Genomic DNA, 20,933 nt, shown 5'->3' with positions numbered 1-20,933 from the left:
GAGAGTGGAGAAATAATAATACCGGTGGAGAGTGGTAAAGTGTAGAAAGGACACCGGCCCTTTAAGGGAAGCTGTACTCTGCTGGAAGCTGAGCTGGAAGCAGGTAATGTTGTAGCTGGAAACAGATGAATCCACAATGGATTGGAGAGTCAGGCTACACCGCAGGTGGAATGCTGGTGCGGGTCTCTATGGTGGAAGTCTTGAGACAGGAGCTGGAACCTGGAAGACAATCACAGGAGAGAGACAAACAGGAACTAGGTTTGACAACCAAAGCACTGACGCCTTCCTTGCTCAGGCACAACCTATTTATACCTGCAGCAAGGAAGGCATTGGCTAGGCAATTATGCAATTTAATAATACTGACAACGGATTGGTAGGAATGATCAGCTGACAGAATCCAAGATGGCTGCGCCCATGCAGACACTTGGAGGGAAGTTTGGATTGTAATCCATGTGGTCTGGAAAACAGTAATGGCGGCGCCGGCCACCGGAGACAGGAGACGCCAGGCTGACAGATGCACATCCGACCACGCGGACACAGCGGAGGCCGCGGCTGACGTAATCGCCACTCTGAATGCAGAAGCTCAGGGACGGCGGCGGAGGCCGCGGGAGACGCCATGCCAGATGTATAAGGCGTTACTGTGACTGCGTCCAGAGAGACAGGAGAGGATGCGGGAATGTGCACATCAGGATAACAGATGGGATCCGGTCCTGGAGCGCTGAGCCAGCCTTAGGAGGCATCTGATAGGTAAGAAATGGCGTCCAGATACCCGGATCGTGACAGCACCCCCCCCTTTAGGAGTGGCCCCAGGACACTTCTTTGGCTTTTGAGGAAACTTGGAATGGAATCTCCGGACCAAGGCAGGAGCATGGACATCAGAAGCATTGGTCCATGAACGTTCCTCAGGGCCATAACCCTTCCAGTCAATAAGATACTGAAGTTGACCGTAACGGTGACGTGAATCCAGGATCTTGGCTACTTCATACTCAACGCCTCGTTGAGTTTGGACTTTCGGAGTTGGAGGAAGTGAGGAATGAAACCGATTCAAGATTAGCGGTTTCAACAGGGAAACATGGAATGTCCTGGGTATCTTTAAGAAGGGAGGCAACTGGAGTCTGTAAGCAACAGGATTGATGACTTGATCAATTTTAAAAGGACCGATGTAGCGAGGTGCAAACTTCATACTGGGAACTCTTAACCTCAAATTCTTCGTGGATAACCATACCCGATCACCCACCTTGAGAGCAGGAACTGCTCGACGCTTCTTATCCGCAAACTTCTTGTACCTGAACGATGCCTTGAGCAGAGCTGATCGTACGCTCTTCCAGATATTGGCAAACTGATGCAAGGTGATATCCACTGCGGGAACAGAAGTTGCTGGAAGCGGTTGGAACTCAGGGACTTTAGGGTGGAATCCAAAGTTGGTGAAGAATGGTGTTGAAGAAGATGAAGAATGATACTGGTTGTTATGACAGAACTCGGCCCAGGGAAGTAATTGAACCCAGTCATCTTGAGAGGAGGACACATAGATGCGGAGGAAGGCCTCCAAGTCCTGATTCACCCTCTCGGTTTGACCATTGGTCTGAGGATGGTAAGCCGTGGAAAACTTTAGCTTGACTTGGAGGACTTGACATAAACTTCGCCAGAATTTGGCTGTGAATTGAACTCCTCGATCAGAGATAATTTCTTCAGGAAGACCGTGGAGTCGGAAGATCTCTTGTATGAATACTTGAGCCAACTTGGAAGCTGACGGAAGACCGTTGAGAGGAATGAAGTGTGCCATCTTGGTGAACCGGTCAACTACCACCCAGATGGTATTGAACTTGTTGCACATGGGTAAGTCTGTAATGAAATCCATCGACAAGTGGGTCCATGGTCGACGGGGAACGGACAGTGGAACCAGTTGCCCCGCAGGCGACTGGCGGGATACTTTATGTTGGGCACACTTTGGGCAAGATGCAATAAACTCCAAGACGTCCTTTTTCAGAGTTGGCCACCAATAGGACCTAGAGATAAACTCCAGGGTTTTTTGGATACCTGTATGTCCGGCAAAACGGGAAGCATGGGCCCAATGCATGAGCTTCTTCCTTAGCATCGGCTTCACAAAACTTTTCCCTGATGGGGGCGTAGAGTCCATCCCTACCGTGGAGAATGCCAACGGACTTATAATAGGATGCTTGTCTGAAGACTCTGACTCATTTTCTTGCTCCCATGAGCGGGAAAGGGCATCGGCCTTGCGATTCTGAGAGCCCGGACAGAACTGGAGTTTAAAGTCGAACCTGGAAAAGAAAAGTGCCCATCTGGCCTGACGAGGGTTGAGACATTGTGCGCCTTTCAAATATAGAAGGTTCTTGTGGTCTGTAAGGATGGTGATTGAATGAGAAGCTCCCTCCAACAGATATCTCCACTCCTCTAGAGCGAGCTTGATGGCTAGCAACTCCTGGTCGCCAATGGCATAGTTGCGCTCCGCTGGGGAGAACTTCCGTGAGAAGAAACTGCAAGGATGTAAATGGCCATCTTTAGCCCTCTGAGATAACACCGCTCCTACTCCAACGGAGGAGGCATCCACCTCTAGGATGAAAGGAGAGTCGATGTCAGGCTGTTTCAGGACAGGCGCAGAGATGAACCTCTGTTTTAAAAGATGAAAAGCTTGCATGGCTTCTTCAGACCACTTGGACGGGTTAGCACCCTTCTTGGTGAAAGCAGTAATAGGCGCCACAATGGTGGAAAAGTCTCGTATAAACTTTCGGTAATAATTGGCGAACCCTAAGAACCTCTGGACCCCTTTGAGGGTTAAGGGTACCGGCCAATTCTGAATTGCTTGTAGTTTCTCAGGATCCATCTCTAGTCCGGAACCGGACACAATGTACCCTAGAAACGGAATGGACTTGACTTCAAAGACGCATTTCTCTAATTTGCAATAGAGATGATTGACACGGAGACGGGACAGAACCTCCTTTACCCAAAAACGATGTTCCTCTAAATTGTTGGCAAAAATGAGGATATCATCTAGATAGACCACGACATGACGGTATAGAATGTCTCTGAAGATCTCATTGACGAAATGCTGGAAGACAGCTGGAGCATTGCTCAATCCGAAGGGCATGACGAGGTACTCATAATGTCCGTCACGGGTGTTAAATGCGGTCTTCCACTCGTCACCCTCACGGATCCGGATGAGATTGTATGCACCTCGCAAGTCCAGCTTTGTAAAGATGGTAGCTCCGCTAACTCTGTCAAAGAGCTCAGTAATCAGGGGTAAAGGATAACGGTTCTTGATGGTAATGTCGTTCAAACCTCTGTAGTCGATGCACGGCCGCAGACCACCATCTTTCTTTTTTACAAAAAAGAAGCCTGCGCCGGCTGGAGAAGAAGAAGGTCGAATGAACCCCTTTGCTAGGTTCTCTTTAATATATTCCTCCATAGAATGCGTCTCAGGCAGAGACAACGGATAAGTTCGGCCTCGAGGTGGAACCTTCCCTGGAACGAGATCAATCGGACAGTCCCATTCTCTATGAGGAGGAAGGATATCAGCAGAAGCTTTACTGAACACATCCGTGAAATCTTGATATGGAGGAGGTGGAACATCAGACGACCTGGGGGAGGAAGAACAGACAGGCAATACTTTAAACAAACATGTCTCAGCACAGGAGGAACCCCATGCCAGGATTTGCGTAGTCGTCCAATCAATTGTAGGATTGTGAAGACGGAGCCATGGAAGGCCCAGGACCACAGGATGTGTGGCTCTTGGAATCACTAAAAAAGAAATAAGTTCGGAATGAAGAACTCCCACTCTCAGACGAACTGGTAGAGTCCTTAAAGAAATAACTGCATCAAAAATTTTGCTGCCATCCACGGCAGTTAAAGAAATGGACGAAGGAAGTCTCTCGGTGGGTAGGGACCACCGTTTAACATAGGCTTCGGTAATAAAGTTCCCAGCTGCTCCGGAATCAAGGAGGGCAATGACGTTCCGATAACGTTGAGCAACTTGAAGCGAGACTGGGAGATTACAATCTTGAGAAGATGGAGAGGAGATCATTACTCCTAGCCGGCCCTCTCCTTGGCGAGCTAGGATTTGGAGTTTCCCGGACGTTTGGGACAGGCATTAATGGTGTGAGACGGAGCTGCACAATAGAGACAGAGAAACTCGGAGAGACGTCTTCGGCGCTCAGCAGGAGTTAAACGGGAACGGCCAAGTTGCATGGGCTCATCTTTAGATGGTGACAGTTGACGAGGAGGAGGAGCAGAAGATTTTGGAGCAGATGATCTTCCACGCTCAGTTGCTCTCTCTCTGAAACGTAAATCAACTTTCGTGCAGAGTGAGATTAGCTCATCTAACTTAGAAGGTAAGTCTCTGGTAGCTAACTCATCTTTAATATGCTCAGATAAGCCATGCCAGAATGCAGCATACAGGGCCTCGTCGTTCCATGCCAGTTCGGACGCCAGGATCTGGAACTGTATCAGATATTGTCCTACAGTACGTGACCCCTGGCGTAAACGGAGAATCTCGGATGAAGCTGAGGTTACCCGGCCTGGCTCGTCGAAGATGCGCCTGAATGTTGACACGAAGGCAGTGTAGGAAGATAGCAGGGTGTCGGACCTCTCCCATAACGGTGATGCCCAATCAAGGGCTGAGCCACTAAGAAGAGAAATAATGTAGGCAATTTTTGTACGGTCACTGGGAAAATTGCCAGGTTGTAGCTCAAACTGAATCTCACACTGGTTGAGAAATCCCCTGCAGAATCTTGGAGATCCGTCAAATTTTGCTGGCGTTGGAAAATGAAGACGTGGAGCAGAAATGGGTAAGGTGGGTGGGGTTATAGCTGGAGTCACTGTGGTTGACGCACCAGACGCGCCTGATCCACGGAGAGTTGTCTGAATCCCATCCAGCCGAGTAGAGAGATCCTGGAGACAGCGGATGATGTGGCCCTGTGCAGCCTCCTGATGTTCTAGTCGGGCTGCCAGTTCTTGCATCGGCCTGGCCGCTTGATCCTGGTCTCCGGCTGGATTCATTAGGTCAGTGCTTACTGTCACAACTGAGGGCCTGAGCTGACGGGAGGCAGCCTCAGTTGTAGGGGCTGAGATGTACCGGAACCTGGGAGGTTGTATCAGACCCCTGGACATGTAAGTAACATAAATAATAACTGCCCGAAGGCGTGACCACGACAACTTGGATAAAAGTCAATGATGTTTATTATGACAACTCCGCAACACAGCAGCAGTAAAAGAAAACGTAAAAGTCAGCAAAGAATAAATACAGTTCCTGGGTACTACAGGATGGCAGGAGCCACAGGGCACTGGTAGTGTGAGATAGTTCTTATGATCTTCTAGATGGAAAGTCCTTACCAGGCCCGACTGTAGCAATGGAGATAACCCAGGATTGTGCCAGCTGGTGTTCCAGGAAAAGCTGGGTTGCTGAAGATAAAACAGCTGCTGTGGATACTGGCTGGAACCAGACTGTTGTTAGCACGGAGTGGATACTGGCTGGAACCAGTTAAATAATAAATGAACTTGGGAGCGATGAAATATGAACTGAAATGTAGAACTTGAGAGCGGAGAAATAATAATACCGGTGGAGAGTGGTAAAGTGTAGAAAGGACACCGGCCCTTTAAGGGAAGCTGTACTCTGCTGGAAGCTGAGCTGGAAGCAGGTAATGTTGTAGCTGGAAACAGATGAATCCACAATGGATTGGAGAGTCAGGCTACACCGCAGGTGGAATGCTGGTGCGGGTCTCTATGGTGGAAGTCTTGAGACAGGAGCTGGAACCTGGAAGACAATCACAGGAGAGAGACAAACAGGAACTAGGTTTGACAACCAAAGCACTGACGCCTTCCTTGCTCAGGCACAACCTATTTATACCTGCAGCAAGGAAGGCATTGGCTAGGCAATTATGCAATTTAATAATACTGACAACGGATTGGTAGGAATGATCAGCTGACAGAATCCAAGATGGCTGCGCCCATGCAGACACTTGGAGGGAAGTTTGAATTGTAATCCATGTGGTCTGGAAAACAGTAATGGCGGCGCCGGCCACCGGAGACAGGAGACGCCAGGCTGACAGATGCACATCCGACCACGCGGACACAGCGGAGGCCGCGGCTGACGTAATCGCCACTCTGAATGCAGAAGCTCAGGGACGGCGGCGGAGGCCGCGGGAGACGCCATGCCAGATGTATAAGGCGTTACTGTGACTGCGTCCAGAGAGACAGGAGAGGATGCGGGAATGTGCACATCAGGATAACAGATGGGATCCGGTCCTGGAGCGCTGAGCCAGCCTTAGGAGGCATCTGATAGGTAAGAAATGGCGTCCAGATACCCGGATCGTGACATTTCAGATGGTAGGAGTGTCTGTGCGCAACCATATAAATACGCCCCAAACCGTCCGCACCTCGTGGGTTTAGTTAGTGGTGAGGAGAGAGGTTGTGCAGTGGAGTTTGGTGAGTAGTGTTTGTTTGGAGGAGTATTTTTGCGAGTTCTGAGTGTTGTATTGTGTTTGAAAGTAGTTTTGTCATTCTTGTTGTCTTGTATTTTTTGGTTTTGTCTCAATTTTGTCCTAGTTTTTTTTATTTATAGTCCCTTGTCAGTGTTTGTGTGTGTGTGTGTGTGTGTGTGTGTGTGTGTGTGTGTGTGTGTGTGTGTGTGTGTGTGTGTGTGATTAGTGTAGTGGTAGCGGAGGAGTGTTTTGTTTTGTCTTTTTTTTTCTGTGTTAATTGTTTAGTCACAATTATGTGTGACGCAGAGGTGGCTGAGGTGAGTGAGGTGGAGGGTGTTAGTGAGGGGGAGGAGGTCGGTCAGGTGGAGGAGGTGAGTGTTAGTGAGGTTAGTGAGGTGGAGGAGGTTGGTGAGGTTGCTGCAGCAGCCTCAAGTGACAGTGATAGTGACAGTCAGACAGCTCCGCAGCCACGCACCACTACTAAGACTGGGCGGAATGTCAAGTTTAGTTATGCAGAAAATGTGGCATTGGTGCGGGAGCTGATGAAGTATCAGCGGCAGCTATTTGGGCCTGAGTCCGCCAAGGTGCCAACACGGAAGAAGACGGTGTTGTGGGCGAAAGTAGTTGCTGCTGTAAATAGTGAGGGGGTGGTGAAGTGGACGGAGGACACGTGCTGCAAACGGTACTATGACATAAAACGACGTGTCAAGTCCAAAATGGCCAAGGAGGCGAAGTCGGCTCGCCCTTTATTGCCACATATCTGGACTATGAGGAGCCCATGTGGACTATAATCCCTCCACAAGTAGTGTCTGCAACCCATGTCCGGGATTCCGATCGCCCCAGGAAGGATGGTGAGCATGTGTATTTGCCTTAACATTCTATGACATTACTTCTGGCTTACTGTATGTTTTAAATGTGTGTCATGTGACGTTGCATATTACTCCCATCTTCAAGTGTGCGTCATCAAATACATTGTTTTGGGTCATGTTTCATACAAAAGTCAATGTAACGTCTTACTTGCTTGTATGTCATGTGGTTTTTCGACAGTACATTTTCCATGTGTAGTTTGGACTTGGTGTGTCATTGAATTGTCCAGCAATAATGTTTTACTTTTGCACATTGTACATTTTGAAAGTTGGACTATGTTTTTTTTATTCTGTTATCCATGTGCAATGTTTCCAAATCAGTGGTTGATATGTTAGAGGCTGGAGTAGTGCAAAGTGTCTTTGAAGGCAGTTACATGTATAATTTCATTAGTACTCAATGTAATATTGTTTAAGTCAAGGCCACTATTTGCTGGTTCATTTTGAGTCTGTATTTGCACACTGACACAACAACTGCAGACTTAGTTACCTTACTGGTTTTTTTTTTTACATTTTTTAATTTTTATTGGCCTCATATTGTGTTAATGTGTGTTTGGAGTGCCACATCACAGACCTATTTCTATATCGCATCTGTATTTTTTTATTTTATTTTTTCATTTTATTTGAAAATGAAGCTGTGTGTGTTTTGGCTTGTTAGTGTATGTTTTTGGAATTGTGTCCTATGTCTGTGTCCTGTATATGATTCCCTGTGTTGCACTTTCCATAGTGCATATGGCTATTGGACAATGTTTTGGGTTTGTTGTTGTGCTTTTTGTGTTTAATGTCCTTATTTTTAGATTCATAATAAAACATCCATTTTTTAAAGATGTAATGTTTATAAGCATAATGGGTGGATGTATTAACAATAGCATGAATTATTTTATTTTTTTGGGATTTACAGTGTTGAAAAAAATCAGTACTGGTCGTCCTACAGTCACTCCCATCACATCTGATGATGATGATGCTGCGGAAGCAGGTAAAGTGTCCATTGTAGTATAGGTTAGGTTTGTAAATGAATGGCCATAACAAAATGTCACTTTCAATACTAGGTCCATTCAAAGAAGTCTTAAGCAGCAGAAGGCGCACTTCTGGAACACACCACAAAAAACATCTGCCAGCAAAGAAAGCAAGGTCTGATGTCCAGGGCCAACCACAGCAGGCTACCCCGCCACGAAGATTATCTACTGTTTGTTCGGTGCCCCCACTCCAAATTTTGGATACACCTCCAAGACGACAACCACACTCCCCTCATCTTGATTGTGAGTAACAAACTGTGATAACAATTAAAAATGTCAGATCTTTAAAAAACCATTTACTTAAACTCATTAAGTCAATACCCATCAAAATCTGCTATACTTACCCAAGTCAGTAAAACATGAAATGGAAACCAAACAAAATGGCTTACACAACATCCAGTAAAGATATGTATGTCCACTTCAGCCATACAGTAGCACATTGTGTGGAAGATGCTGCAACAGAAACTCATGTGTAAGCTTTGCAAATAGTAAGGTTGTTAGAATCATTTACACATGTGTGCTTGTCCTAACATTGCCAACTGCATACAAAAACATTACTATGTTTTGGTTGGAGACACTATAAGGCAACACATTATGGATTACAATGTGTTTTTAGGTAGGAGTATGTCTGATGTACCATACAACTCATGTGTTTGCTTTCAGAATGAAGTAACCAGACACATTTGCCACAAACAGGCATATGTATGTATTTAAGTAATGAGTGATGATGTTGCTAGGCCGGATATCTGAAAGCACCAGTCCATTACATGTGTTCCATGTTTAGTGCTTTGTACCAATGTATTAAACATATGGATAAGTAACGGATAAATGTTTTTAATTTCAGCTTCTAGTCCTGGTACCAGCATCCCTCCGCAACAACAGCAACTCAGTGACATGGATGACACAATCATGTTAGAAATGCATCCAGTAAGCGAAGGAATCAGCCCCCCAGCACCTGTGAGTACTCCCCCACAGCAAAGCACACCACCACCCCAACACAGCCCAACAACACCAGTAACACAAGGCCCTGATCAAGTGTTCTGGACCATTTGGGCTAGACAGCAGGCCACTAATGAAGATTGCCTGCGTAGGCAGACCCAAATGTTTGCAAGCCTACCATCTCACCTCAGACGAATCAGCAGAAATCTGAGTAGACAAAATGAAACAAACACAAGAATTGCAAATACCATGGAAATCATACGTGCAGACATTACACATGTCATGGGCAACTTACAGCGCATAATGGAAGAACAGCACAGACAACAGCAAAGCTATATAAACATTTTAGAAAGCAATCAAATGATCAATGAACCCATGTCCAGAATTGTAGACAATCAAAATGCTGCAACACGTGAACTCAATGCCACCCTCAGTAACCTCAATGAAACACTCAGATCCCTGCAGCAACAGCAAACAAGCAGCAGTTCTGGTACGACTACTCCAAATGTAACGTCAGTGTCATCACCACCAAGGCGCTCCACCAGAGCACGCCAACATGACAGTGGTAAAGGCAAAGGCCAGGACAAGCAACCACCCAAATAAACATAAAAAAACACACCCATTTCTTTAAAGAGAAGAGAAAAAAAACACTTACCAAGTGTATGATTAACAGAATATATATAACACTTAGCTCCTTTACAATTTGTACAACATCATTAATTATAACTGGTACAAACAACAAAAGGAATTTTGTACACACATTTCTTCTTTATCATCTTTGTATTTTTTGTTAGCAGGAAACTGTTGTTTGAGCTGCACATAGATGTTAGCATGCAGAAAGCAGACCACTTGATTTTTTTCTAATCATTACTCTTTCTAGATTCTAATCATTCTTTGAGCCAGAAGAGAGACTAATTGGCAGCCCGGCAGATTGTCTTAAGCAGGCAGAAAGCAGACCACTTGATTTTTTTCTAATCATTACTCTTTCTAGATTCTAATCATTCTTTGAGCCAGCAGACAGACTAATTGGCAGCCAGGCAGATTGTCTTAAGCAGGCAGAAAGCAGACCACTTGATTTTTTTCTAATCATTACTCTTTCTAGATTCTAATCATTCTTTGAGCCAGCAGACAGACTAATTGGCAGCCAGGCAGATTCATCCATGACCAATACAATTTACAATGTGAATTGTAACTGTTTACATTTCTTCTCTAGACAAATTGACAAGAAAAACACAATTGAGTTGGCTAAAAGTGTCCTAATATGTTGGGAGTAATATTTAGACAATTCAGTCCGAAAATGACTGACATTATTGTTGTGCCATGTTTGTGTGTGTTAAAAATAAGTAATCAGATTTAAAAACATGATGCAGAAACAACATTTGAAATATTTGAAAGTTGAACACAAATGTGTGTAATAATGGATATATGTTGTTAAATGTGTATTGCCTTACAAATCTACAATTTTTGGCCAGCAAACATAAGGAAATAAATTATTTTGCATGAGAGAAGTTTGTGTCCCTTTTATAGGCATCCTAATTCAGGTTAGAATGATTTGTAAGTGTCAACACATGTAAACACGGCTGAAAAAAGCAGGTCTATTTTTTTGCTGCGTTTTTTTACGAATTGCAAACAAATCCGACCGCAATTGAGCACTCAGAGACTAACACCCAAATACGAATGAATAGTGAATTCCCGTATTGTATGAAATAACAGGCGCGTTTGACCGATGGTCTATTCATTCGTATTTGTGTACTTTGCCGTTCAAACCATCACGAATGTCCCAAACACTGCCGAGATTTGTGCAAAGTGAATTCCCGTGTTGGGACTTAGTAAAAAAAACAAATCGGCCAAACTCGGATTTTTAGTAAATACTGGCCCTGGCTGGGAAGAGCAATTAACAGGCTCGGATGGGGACCACTGCTATGAAGTCAGATATCTCCAGTTCCCCATTGCTGATTTTCAAAATCTGGTACCCCTGGAAAAAGGGGACCCACAGCTATCAGCCCTGGGTCCTTATACTGCTGGGGCTCTTGGGCAACTGCCCATTGAGCCCATATGAAAAGACGGCCCTGCAGAGGATGGGGGGAAAAATCAAAGCAGAGCAGACCAACAGCAGGATCCCGGCAGACAGAATCCTGACAGATCCCACCGGTAAGTAGTAGGGTTAAGGTTAGGCAGTAGGGGAGGATTACGGTTAGGCTGCAGGAGATGGGGAGGTTAGTCATAGGCTTCAGGAGGTGACAATTAGGGTTAAGCTGTGGGAGGGGGAGTTGATGGGTTAGGCTGTGGGAAGGGTGAGATTTAGGTTTAAAATACTTACTGGGATGTGTCAGGATTCTGTCCATCAGGATTCTGCTGTCAGTCTTCTGCATGTCGGGATCCCGACTGCCCGGATTTCATATCCAACATAATAACAGACTGACAAATAAATAAGAGGGCCCTGTGCATGAACTTACAGTCTATAGAATGAAAGATGCCCGTTATAGCCACCCAATGCACCTTTGCATTGCGTTGCATATGTATGCGCAGTTTGGATCTGATCGACCGCTGTGCGAAAACGCACAGCAGCGATCAGATCTGAATTAGGCCCAGTATCAGGTCTATGTGTGAGACTGAGGGAGATATAATAACCTTTCATTAATATACCTGATTTTAAATGGTAACCTTTTATTGGCAGCAGCAGGGGTGGAACTTTATCATAAGGGGTGTAACAGCCATAGGTTCAGGTGGTGCAGAAGACCCCAAATTACTGCTCCTAAATTGGCCAGGTCAGAGCCAGGGGTGGACCAGGCCAAATGGCAGAGGGGAATGTGCCTCTTGGGCTGGACCCTTTAGAATGGCTTGGGCAGGTATCCAGTTGATAGGTGACTGATGTGGCCATGTCCAGCCTGCCAAGCTGACAAGGGTCCAGGCAGTCGCCAGGAAGCACCAAACATCTATATTTTAAAAGGTTAATAGAAACTAAAATATGCACCAATGCGGTTTTGCTATGATCCTTGTTGGTGCAAAGGCCATATTTGCAGGCAATTTAATATGGTGGTGGGCCCCTTACCCCTCCCCCCAGTCACCAACGATGTTTCCAGAGGCACAAACAGCCTCCTCCCCCTCCCCTTCCCGCTGTCACAGGGGATGCCTTCAGCAGCACAGACAGCCTCCTGGACACCGCTAGATGCTCCTCAGGAATTTGTGATGGTTTTGAACATACAGTTTGTTCCAGTGCCTTAGTACTGTAGTTGTAATATTTTTTACAACTCTTCTAGACTCTGAGTGAAAAGGTCATGAGAGACGAAGAAGATGCACAGCTTCAGAACCACTACTCATAAATAAAGGTTATTTTGTGTGTGAATGACATGTTGCCAATTTTATGTTTTTCTGCACTACACTAGAGGTGTTTTTTTCTTTACAAGTGTATATTGTTGTTGTTGTTGTTGTTGTTTTTTACTATTTTAGAAGCCCTGACTTAAATCCTCTATGCACTTGAGCATCGGCTTTAGATGATGCTGAAGGACTAGTATCGTCGTCATGATAGCAGCAGCTGCATTGCTAGTGTTTGCTTGCTGCTCCTGTTCTTTTCTTGATTGATCGTCATGATCCATATTGATGAACACACTTAAGTTGTACAAAAACAACTACAGTTTAAAAGTATTATTTACTACTTGAACTTTTTTTTTTAAATCACCACTCATGCTCGGTGAAAGTTGGGGTTCAGACAATCGAGTTTTGGCTGAAGGGACAGCTACTTGTGAGGAGAGTAAACGAGGTGGCTGAATGTAATTCCTCCTCATGGGGTGGAAGCCAAACTAAGTGTTAACGTTGGCCAGAGGGCGTAAAGAAAAAGAGGACTTCGTAGGAAGATAACTGTAGTTTTAATAAATAATCAGGCTGTACACGAATATTGGAGAAATAGAAGAAACTGGAAGAATTAGAGTCTGTGGTTAAATGACTTGAAGAGTGAAGCTGAAGAACTCTGGTAAAGAAGAACTGAAGACTGTGTTTTATGATTGAAAGACGAGGCTGAAGTACTTGGACTTTGAAGAAATGAAGACGTGGTTTGTGATTGAAAGATGAGGCTGAAGAACTTGGACTTTGAAGAAATGAAGACTGTGGTCTGTAATTGAAAGACTAGGCTGAAGAACTTGGACTTTGAAGAAATGAAGACATCTGCGGGAACCGCCGATAGCACCTGGAGCTCCTCTACGACCTGGGACCCCGTGAGCACTTCCACGAGTGGCAACGGACTTAGACAGCAGGACTGCAGCAGTGTTTAGGTAACCGATAGATAAGAGCAACCAGGACCAGGGAACCAGAAGTAACCTGGGAGCACAGAGCTGGAGAACCTTTCACAAGGAGGTAACGTGAAGCACTGGCACTCTCCCTCTGATCCAGCCCCCTTTTGTAAGGGAAGAACATGCAGGATTGGCTAGACACAGATTGGGAACTTCATTGGTAATCCTCTGGTCTCCAACATGGCTGCCCCCAGCACAGGAGACATACTTAGCTGTTAGCACACAGCTTTAGCCAGCTTCTGTCTTTGACACACTATACTGTGTCACCACTACAGGACCTTACCGCAGTGATCCCCAATGCAGCGCCCGCTTCCCCTCGGCCCCCGGACCTTGGCAGCCGCACATCCGTCCAGGAGGACCCGTCGCCAGCAGCTCCCTCCCGCTGCAGCCGCACCAACCAGCGGGACGGTAACCCGCGGGAGCACGCGCCTGAGGTAAGGCTCCGGAGCCTGACACTGCGGAGTCACAGTACTTGTATGTTATGGATACACAGTAGTCATAGTACACGTATATTATGGGTACAAAGTAGTCACAGTACTTGTTTGTTATGGATACACAGTAGTCACAGTACTTGTATGTTATGTATACACATTAGTCACGGTACTTGTATGTCATGCATACACAGTGGGGTACGGCCGGTGAAGTCATAGTACTTGTATGTTATGCATACACAGTGGGATACGGCCTGCAAAGTCACAGTACTTGTATGTTATGGATACACAGTAGTCACAGTACTTGTATGTTATGGATACACAGTAGTCACGGTACTTGTATGTTATGGATACACAGCGGGGTACAGCCTGCAAAATTACAGTATTTGTATTTTATGGGTACACAGTAGTCACAGTATTTGTACTTTATGGATATACAGTAGTCACAGTACTTGTATGTTATGGATACACGGTAGTCACAGTACTTGTATGTTACAGATATACAGTGGGGTACAGTACAAAAGAAAAAAGTATTACTTTTTTGTACTTTTTTTTTTACTTATTTTTAATTTTCTGAACTTTTTTTAACCTTTTTTATAACTTTTGTTGTACTTCTTTTTAACACTTGAACAGATGGACACTGGACAGGTGCATTGTCAGCACCGGAGTGGATGGACACTGGACAGGTGCTTTGGAAGCACTGGTGCAGATGGACTCTGCACAGGTGTATTGTCAGCACTGTAGCTTATGGACACTGGACAGGTGCATCGGCAGCACTGGAGTAGATGGACACTGGACAGGTGCATTGTCAGCACTGGAGTGGATGGACACTGGACAGGTGCATTGCCAGCACTGTAGCAGATGGACACTGGGCAGGTGCATCAGCAGCATTGGAGTGGATGGACACTGTACAGGTGCATCAGCAGCACTGGAGCGGATGGACACTTCACAGCTGCGTTGGCAGCACTGGAGCGGATGGACACTGGACAGGTGCATCGTCAGCACTGGAGTAGATGGACACTGGACAGGTGCGTTGGCAACACTGGAGTGGATGGACACTGGACAGGTGCGTCGGCAGCACTGGGGCAGATGGTCACTGGACAGGTGTGTTGTCAGCACTGTAGCAGAAGGACACTGGACAGGTGCATCGGCAGGAAATGAAAAAAAGAGGAATAGGACCCAATTGGGGTCCTATACCACTTTTTTCATTTCTTGTAAAGTAGAAGCAAAGGTGTGGCTTCGGAATATGATCGGGCAGCAGTCCTTGGCACTTGTTATAAACAGGTTTTTGTGAATATAGGCGCATCGGCCGCACTGGAATGGTTGGACACTAGACAGGTGCGTCGACAGCACTGGAGTGGATGGACACTGGACAGGTGCATTGGCAGAACCGGAGTTTATGGACACTGGACAGATGCATTGGAGGCACTGGAGTGGATGGACAGTGGACGGGTGCGCCGGCGGCACTAGACTGGATGGACACTGGACAGACACTTAATGGATATAGCACAGTCACTTCTGGAAGGTCACAGCACAGCCACTTAATTAACACAGCAACTTTAGATGGACCCAGGCAGAACAGCGCACTGTATATGGAGTCTGTACACTGCACAGCCACTTAAAATATAGCAGAGTGCAGTATATATCAGCGTGCCTGGACTGGAGTGAAATGGCGCAGAGTTCCAGCCGCGGCCCCCTTATATTGAATCCAAAACCCGCGAGAATCCGGCGCTGGCATGATGGCGTTTTGCCTCCGTTTGGAATCTGAGTCTGGCAGGATAACCTGAGCCACGGCTCAGATTGACTCGGATACCGGAAGTTTGGGTGGTCTCGGATTCCAAGGAATCCGAACTGCTTATCTCTAATTATTATTATTAAGGTGAGGAACATTTCAAGCAATTCAGTGAAGAGGGTCACAAATAATATCCCGAATACCCTCTTATCGAGACATGGCTACATTGTTCAGACCTGAACTATAGGAAAACGAATAATGTGCACTTCTACCTGTCTACCTGATAGTCACCCAAACAAGGGGATAATGCAAGCCATTGGGCCTTAGAGACAACTACCCCCCTTATAAATGATTAAACTTCACTGCAGTCAGTAAATAGCCATCAAACCCTTTCCCTTTAAGTAACAAGGGAGGGAGGGAGGGGGGTTGGGGGGAGAATCATAGTGCAAAACAATTGTGTATCGCAAATCGTTTAATGCTCTTCTTTCTTTTCTTTTAATACATTTTTGGTCTGTTTAATTTAAATATAGTAATTATCAGTTGAAACACACACAATTGTTATATATTAATATACTGTAATATATATTAATATACTGTAACTAACTTCCACTTGCATATCACTTATACTCCTTTCAGACCACATTCCGCAGGCCACACCCGGGAGCCGTACACGGGTGCTTCCTGGATGCGACCGGCTCAGGCCCCTTTCACACTGGCATCCGGCATTCCCAGCCCGGATTATTGCCGGGTTGGTGACGTCAGCGGTAACATTGCGGACATGGCGCTTGGAGATCAGATGATTTCCAAGCGCCGCCTGTCCTTGCTATGTTAATGGGAAACGGGTTGCATCGACTCGGAAGCCTGTTCACACCGCACAGCGACCCGGGTTGAAGTCGTATTCCACCTGGAATATTTCTCCTGGCATCTTTCAGACAGCACAGCAACCTGGGTTACTGTGCGCTCATGTGCCATAACCCAGGTTACAAGCTGGCGGTCTGAAAGGGGTATTACTGAACCTAATACTTTAGGTTGGAAGGGTAGGATAACCTCCTTGTGCCTGGAAAGGGGTAGACAAGCATGTTCTATTTTCCTCTTCATCAACTGCTGAAGGTAAATGACAGTCATTTCTCTACCCTTATATCAGATATATAATATAGCTGCCCTTTAGCTTCCAATGCTGGGATATAGACAAGTCCTACAATATTAGCATACAAATTACAGGTAAGAATTTGTCCTTCTGGCTCCTAAACCTGAAAAACTTCCCTTGCACCAAGGTGCTTGCTAACTCTTCTATGTTACTTTTACAGTATGTTATACAATACTACACTGAACTTTTCCCCTCAAATTGTGGTGTTTATTTGGTGAAGAACAATTGAGTTTCTAAAATGATTATGGGGGTCATTCTGAGTTGATAGCTCGCTAGCAACTTTTTGGAGCGCTGCGATCAGATAGTCGCCGCCTATGGGGGGAGTGTATTTTAGCTTTGCAGGTATGCGAACGCTTTTGCAGCCGGCACTAAAAAGTTTTTTTGCAGTGTCTGAGTAGCTCTGGAATTACTCAGCCGCTGTGATCACTTCAGTCTTTTTGGTCCTGGAACTGACGTCAGACACCCACCCTGCAAACGCTTGGACACGCCTGCGTTTTTCCAAACACTCCCAGAAAACTGTCAGTTGACACCCATAAACGCCCTCTTTCTGTCAATCACTTTGCGATCGGCTGTGCGAATGGATTCTTCGTTAAATCCATCGCCCATCACCGATCCTCTTTGTACCCATACGACGCGCCTGCGCAATGCGATACATACGCATGCGCAGTTTTGTCGAGACTTAACCTGATCGCAGCACTGCAAAAAGTTGCTAGCGAGCGATCAACTCGGAATGACCCCCAGTGTACTGTTGCTATTTCGCTAATCAAATGGCAGACATCAGGATACACTATGGGGTTGATCCTATTAGCGGCAATTATATCGCGGGTGCGAATCTTCGCAGCAGCGGGCGCACTTTATGGTGGCCCGAATTCGCCCAAAAGTGCTTGCTGCCTCATAGGGCTCCGAGCACCTTGGTTCAAATTCAGCCCGAAATTAGCCCGCGAAGGGTGCGAGATCAGGTGTCGTTGTCAGTGTTTAAACGCTGCGTCAATGGCACATCGCACCCTTCGTGGGTAATAAGATCGACCCCTATATGGGAACAGGCATTTCTTCTATCACAGGGGGTAATTCCAAGTTGATCACAGCAGGAAATTTTTTAGCAGTTGGGCAAAACCATGTGCACTGCAGGGGAGGCAGATATAACATGTGTAGAGAGAGTTAGATTTGGGTGTGGTGTGTTCAATCTGCAATCTCAATTGCAGTGTAAAAATAAAGCAGACAGTATTTACCCTGCACAGAAACAAAATAACCCACCCAAATCTAACTCTCTCTGCACATGTTATATTTGCCTCCCCTGCAGTGCACATGGTTTTGCCCAACTGCTAAAAAAATTCCTGCTGCGATCAACTTGGAATTACCCCCACAGAATCAGGAAGCATGGGCCCTCATTCCGAGTTGTTCGCTCGGTATTTTTCATCGCATCGCAATGAAAATCCGCTTAGTACGCATGCGCAATGTTCGCACTGCGACTGCGCCAAGTAACTTTGCTATGTAGAAAGTATTTTTACTCACGGCTTTTTCATCGCTCCGGCGAACGTAATGTGATTGACAGGAAATGGGTGTTACTGGGCGGAAACACGGCGTTTTATGGGCGTGTGGCTGAAAACGCTACCGTTTCCGGAAAAAACGCAGGAGTGGCTGGAGAAACGGTGGGAGTGCCTGGGCGAACGCTGGGTGTGTTTGTGACGTCAACCAGGAACGACAAGCACTGAACTGATCGCACAGGCAGAGTAAGTCTGGAGCTACTCTGAAACTGCTAAGTAGTTAGTAATCGCAATATTGCGAATACATCGGTCGCAATTTTAAGAAGCTAAGATTCACTCCCAGTAGGCGGCGGCTTAGCGTGTGTAACTCTGCTAAATTCGCCTTGCGACCGATCAACTCGGAATGAGGGCCTTGGTACTCTTTATAGCATGGGTTTTCAACCTGTAGCCCTCCAGCTACTGTGGAACTAAACATCCCAGCATGCCCTGCCACAGTTTTGCTATTAAGGCATGCTAAAACTGAGGCAGGGCATGCTAGGATGTGTAGTTTCACAGCAGCTGGAGTTCCACAGGTTGAAGACCTGATAGTGATTGCTGAGTAGATATTAAGATAGGTATGAATTATCAAGATGAATGGCACTAATCGTCAAGTGATGGGTCCATTATACATGCAGATACAGAAGTTTCCACGTTTTACTTTCAAGTAAAGCACCCTTCTTCACCACTGCTGTAATGTTGTTAATGTCACCTATATCTCCTGTGTACAGCACAGTCACAATGTGGAACGCCATCTCCGTATACTAGTAGGGGGACTTAAATTCATAAACCTCAAAAAACTGAAAGTTTCCAGAGTTGACTGCTGGTACTAATGCTATCTGAGCCCCGCTCCTACTTATCAGAAAGAGATCTAGAATGTGCAGAGGGATCCATCAAGATCACACCTTCTCCTCCGGCCCTGCAGTGCGCATGCATGTACTAAAGTTACCTATTTACGTGGCACTTTTGTAATTATTAGTAAATAGGCCTCTATGGGTCGAATTGCAATCCACCAGATCTCATTCTGATCAGTCCAATTCACATTGTGGATTGTGTGCATTTACTTATACCCCTTTCACACCTAAATACTAAGGCCCTCATTCCGAGTTGTTCGCTCGTTGCCGAGTTTTGCTATATTGCGATTAGTCGCTTACTGCACATGCGCGAGGGTCGCAGAGCGCATGTGCTTAGTTATTTTACTCAAAAGTTAGGTATTTTACTCACGGCATAACAAGGATTTTTCATCGTTCTGGTGATCGGAGTGTGATTGACAGGAAGTGGGTGTTTCTGGGCGGAAACTGGCCGTTTTATGGGAGTGTGCGAAAAAACGCTGGCGTTTCTGGGAAAAACGCGGGAGTGTCTGAAGAAACGGGGGAGTGTCTGGGCGAACGCTGGGTGTGTTTGTGACGTCAAACCAGGAACGAAACTGACTGAACTGATCGCAATGGCTGAGTAAGTCTGGAGCTACTCAGAAACTGCTAAGAAATTTCTATTCGCAAATCTGCTAATCTTTCGTTCGCAATTCTGCTAAGCTAAGATACACTCCCAGAGGGTGGCGGCCTAGCATGTGCAATGCTGCTAAAAGCAGCTAGCGAGCGGACAACTCGGAATGAGGGCCTAAATCCAATCCGGGATCATCAAAATGGTTTCAAGCTGTATTGATACCTGTTTCAGGCCCTTTCACACCAAAGAAAGGACCCAAGATTTATGTATGATATTGCCCGGGCAACCCGGGTCATGTGTCGGTGTGAATTGGGTCGACCCAGGTTAAATTTACATATGTATTTATGAAACCTGGGTATAGTAACCTGGGACCCCCTTTCACGCCGTAGCCTATCTGGGTCAGTCCTGGGTTCAACCCTGTTTGTGACCAAGGTCAAGGACCTGGGACACAACCTGGGTTGACCCTTTCACATACGCACACGAAATCCTGGATCCATGGTGTGATGTGAAAGGGATATAAGCAGGGGCATTTTAACAGAGACGGGGACCCATGTGCAGACTCACAGGAGGACTCCATCCTCTCTACGGCACAGTAGACTCTTGCACTGTGCCAGAGTCTAGTGTGCATGTGCAGGTCTCCAGAAACATGGCACCATGTTCCGGCAACTAATCACTACTGTGAATGCGTGGAAGCCATTTTGCAGGTGATTTTTGCCAACGGCTGCAGCTCCGACGTGGGACTCCAGAAAGGTAAGTAATAAAACATGGGTGCCGTGCGTGCGGTGTGAGTCCACCTGAACCCAGAGGCCCGTGTGCACAGATACACAAATGGGTAAAGTCTATAACAGTTTTAATTTCAAACATGCTTGCTCATCCTTGCCTATAATATCTACACCAACCCATTCAAATCTGTATGTTTGTAAAAGAGCAATGCATGCAGTTTTGACACTTTCAGGGCCGTAACTAGGGTAGGGCAGATGATGCCTTGCGCATAGCGCAGTTTTACTGAGGGCGCACAGTCTGCTCTTACCCCGAGTTGGTGGCTGACGGTGTTCGCTGGCTATGTGATAGTAGGCAGCTCTTTTTCGGTGTACGGTGTGATCCCCCCACACCCTGGCATGT

At 46.0% G+C, this 20,933-nt stretch overlaps 1 protein-coding gene across 1 annotated transcript; it reads left to right on the top strand.

The window, feature by feature from the left end:
• Nucleotides 1-8,205: 8,205 nt before the first annotated feature.
• On the top strand, nt 8,206-10,752 carry LOC134956995 (uncharacterized). The gene is made up of 3 exons (XM_063938793.1): nt 8,206-8,273; nt 8,347-8,556; nt 9,158-10,752. The coding sequence occupies exon 3, from the start codon at nt 9,208-9,210 to the stop codon at nt 9,853-9,855; it is 648 nt and encodes a 215-aa protein (XP_063794863.1). The 5' UTR covers nt 8,206-8,273; nt 8,347-8,556; nt 9,158-9,207; the 3' UTR covers nt 9,856-10,752.
• The last annotated feature ends 10,181 nt before the right edge of the window (nt 10,753-20,933 follow it).

This window comes from Pseudophryne corroboree, chromosome 9 (assembly GCF_028390025.1).
Source record: "Pseudophryne corroboree isolate aPseCor3 chromosome 9, aPseCor3.hap2, whole genome shotgun sequence".
NCBI lineage: Eukaryota > Metazoa > Chordata > Amphibia > Anura > Myobatrachidae > Pseudophryne > Pseudophryne corroboree.
This window is presented reverse-complemented; position numbering and strand designations above follow the sequence as displayed.

What these genes read in the sequence shown, in the direction of transcription:
- LOC134956995 (XM_063938793.1), top strand. Translation starts at nt 9,208, where the DNA reads ATGGATGACACAATCATGTTAGAAATGCATCCAGTAAGCGAAGGAATC.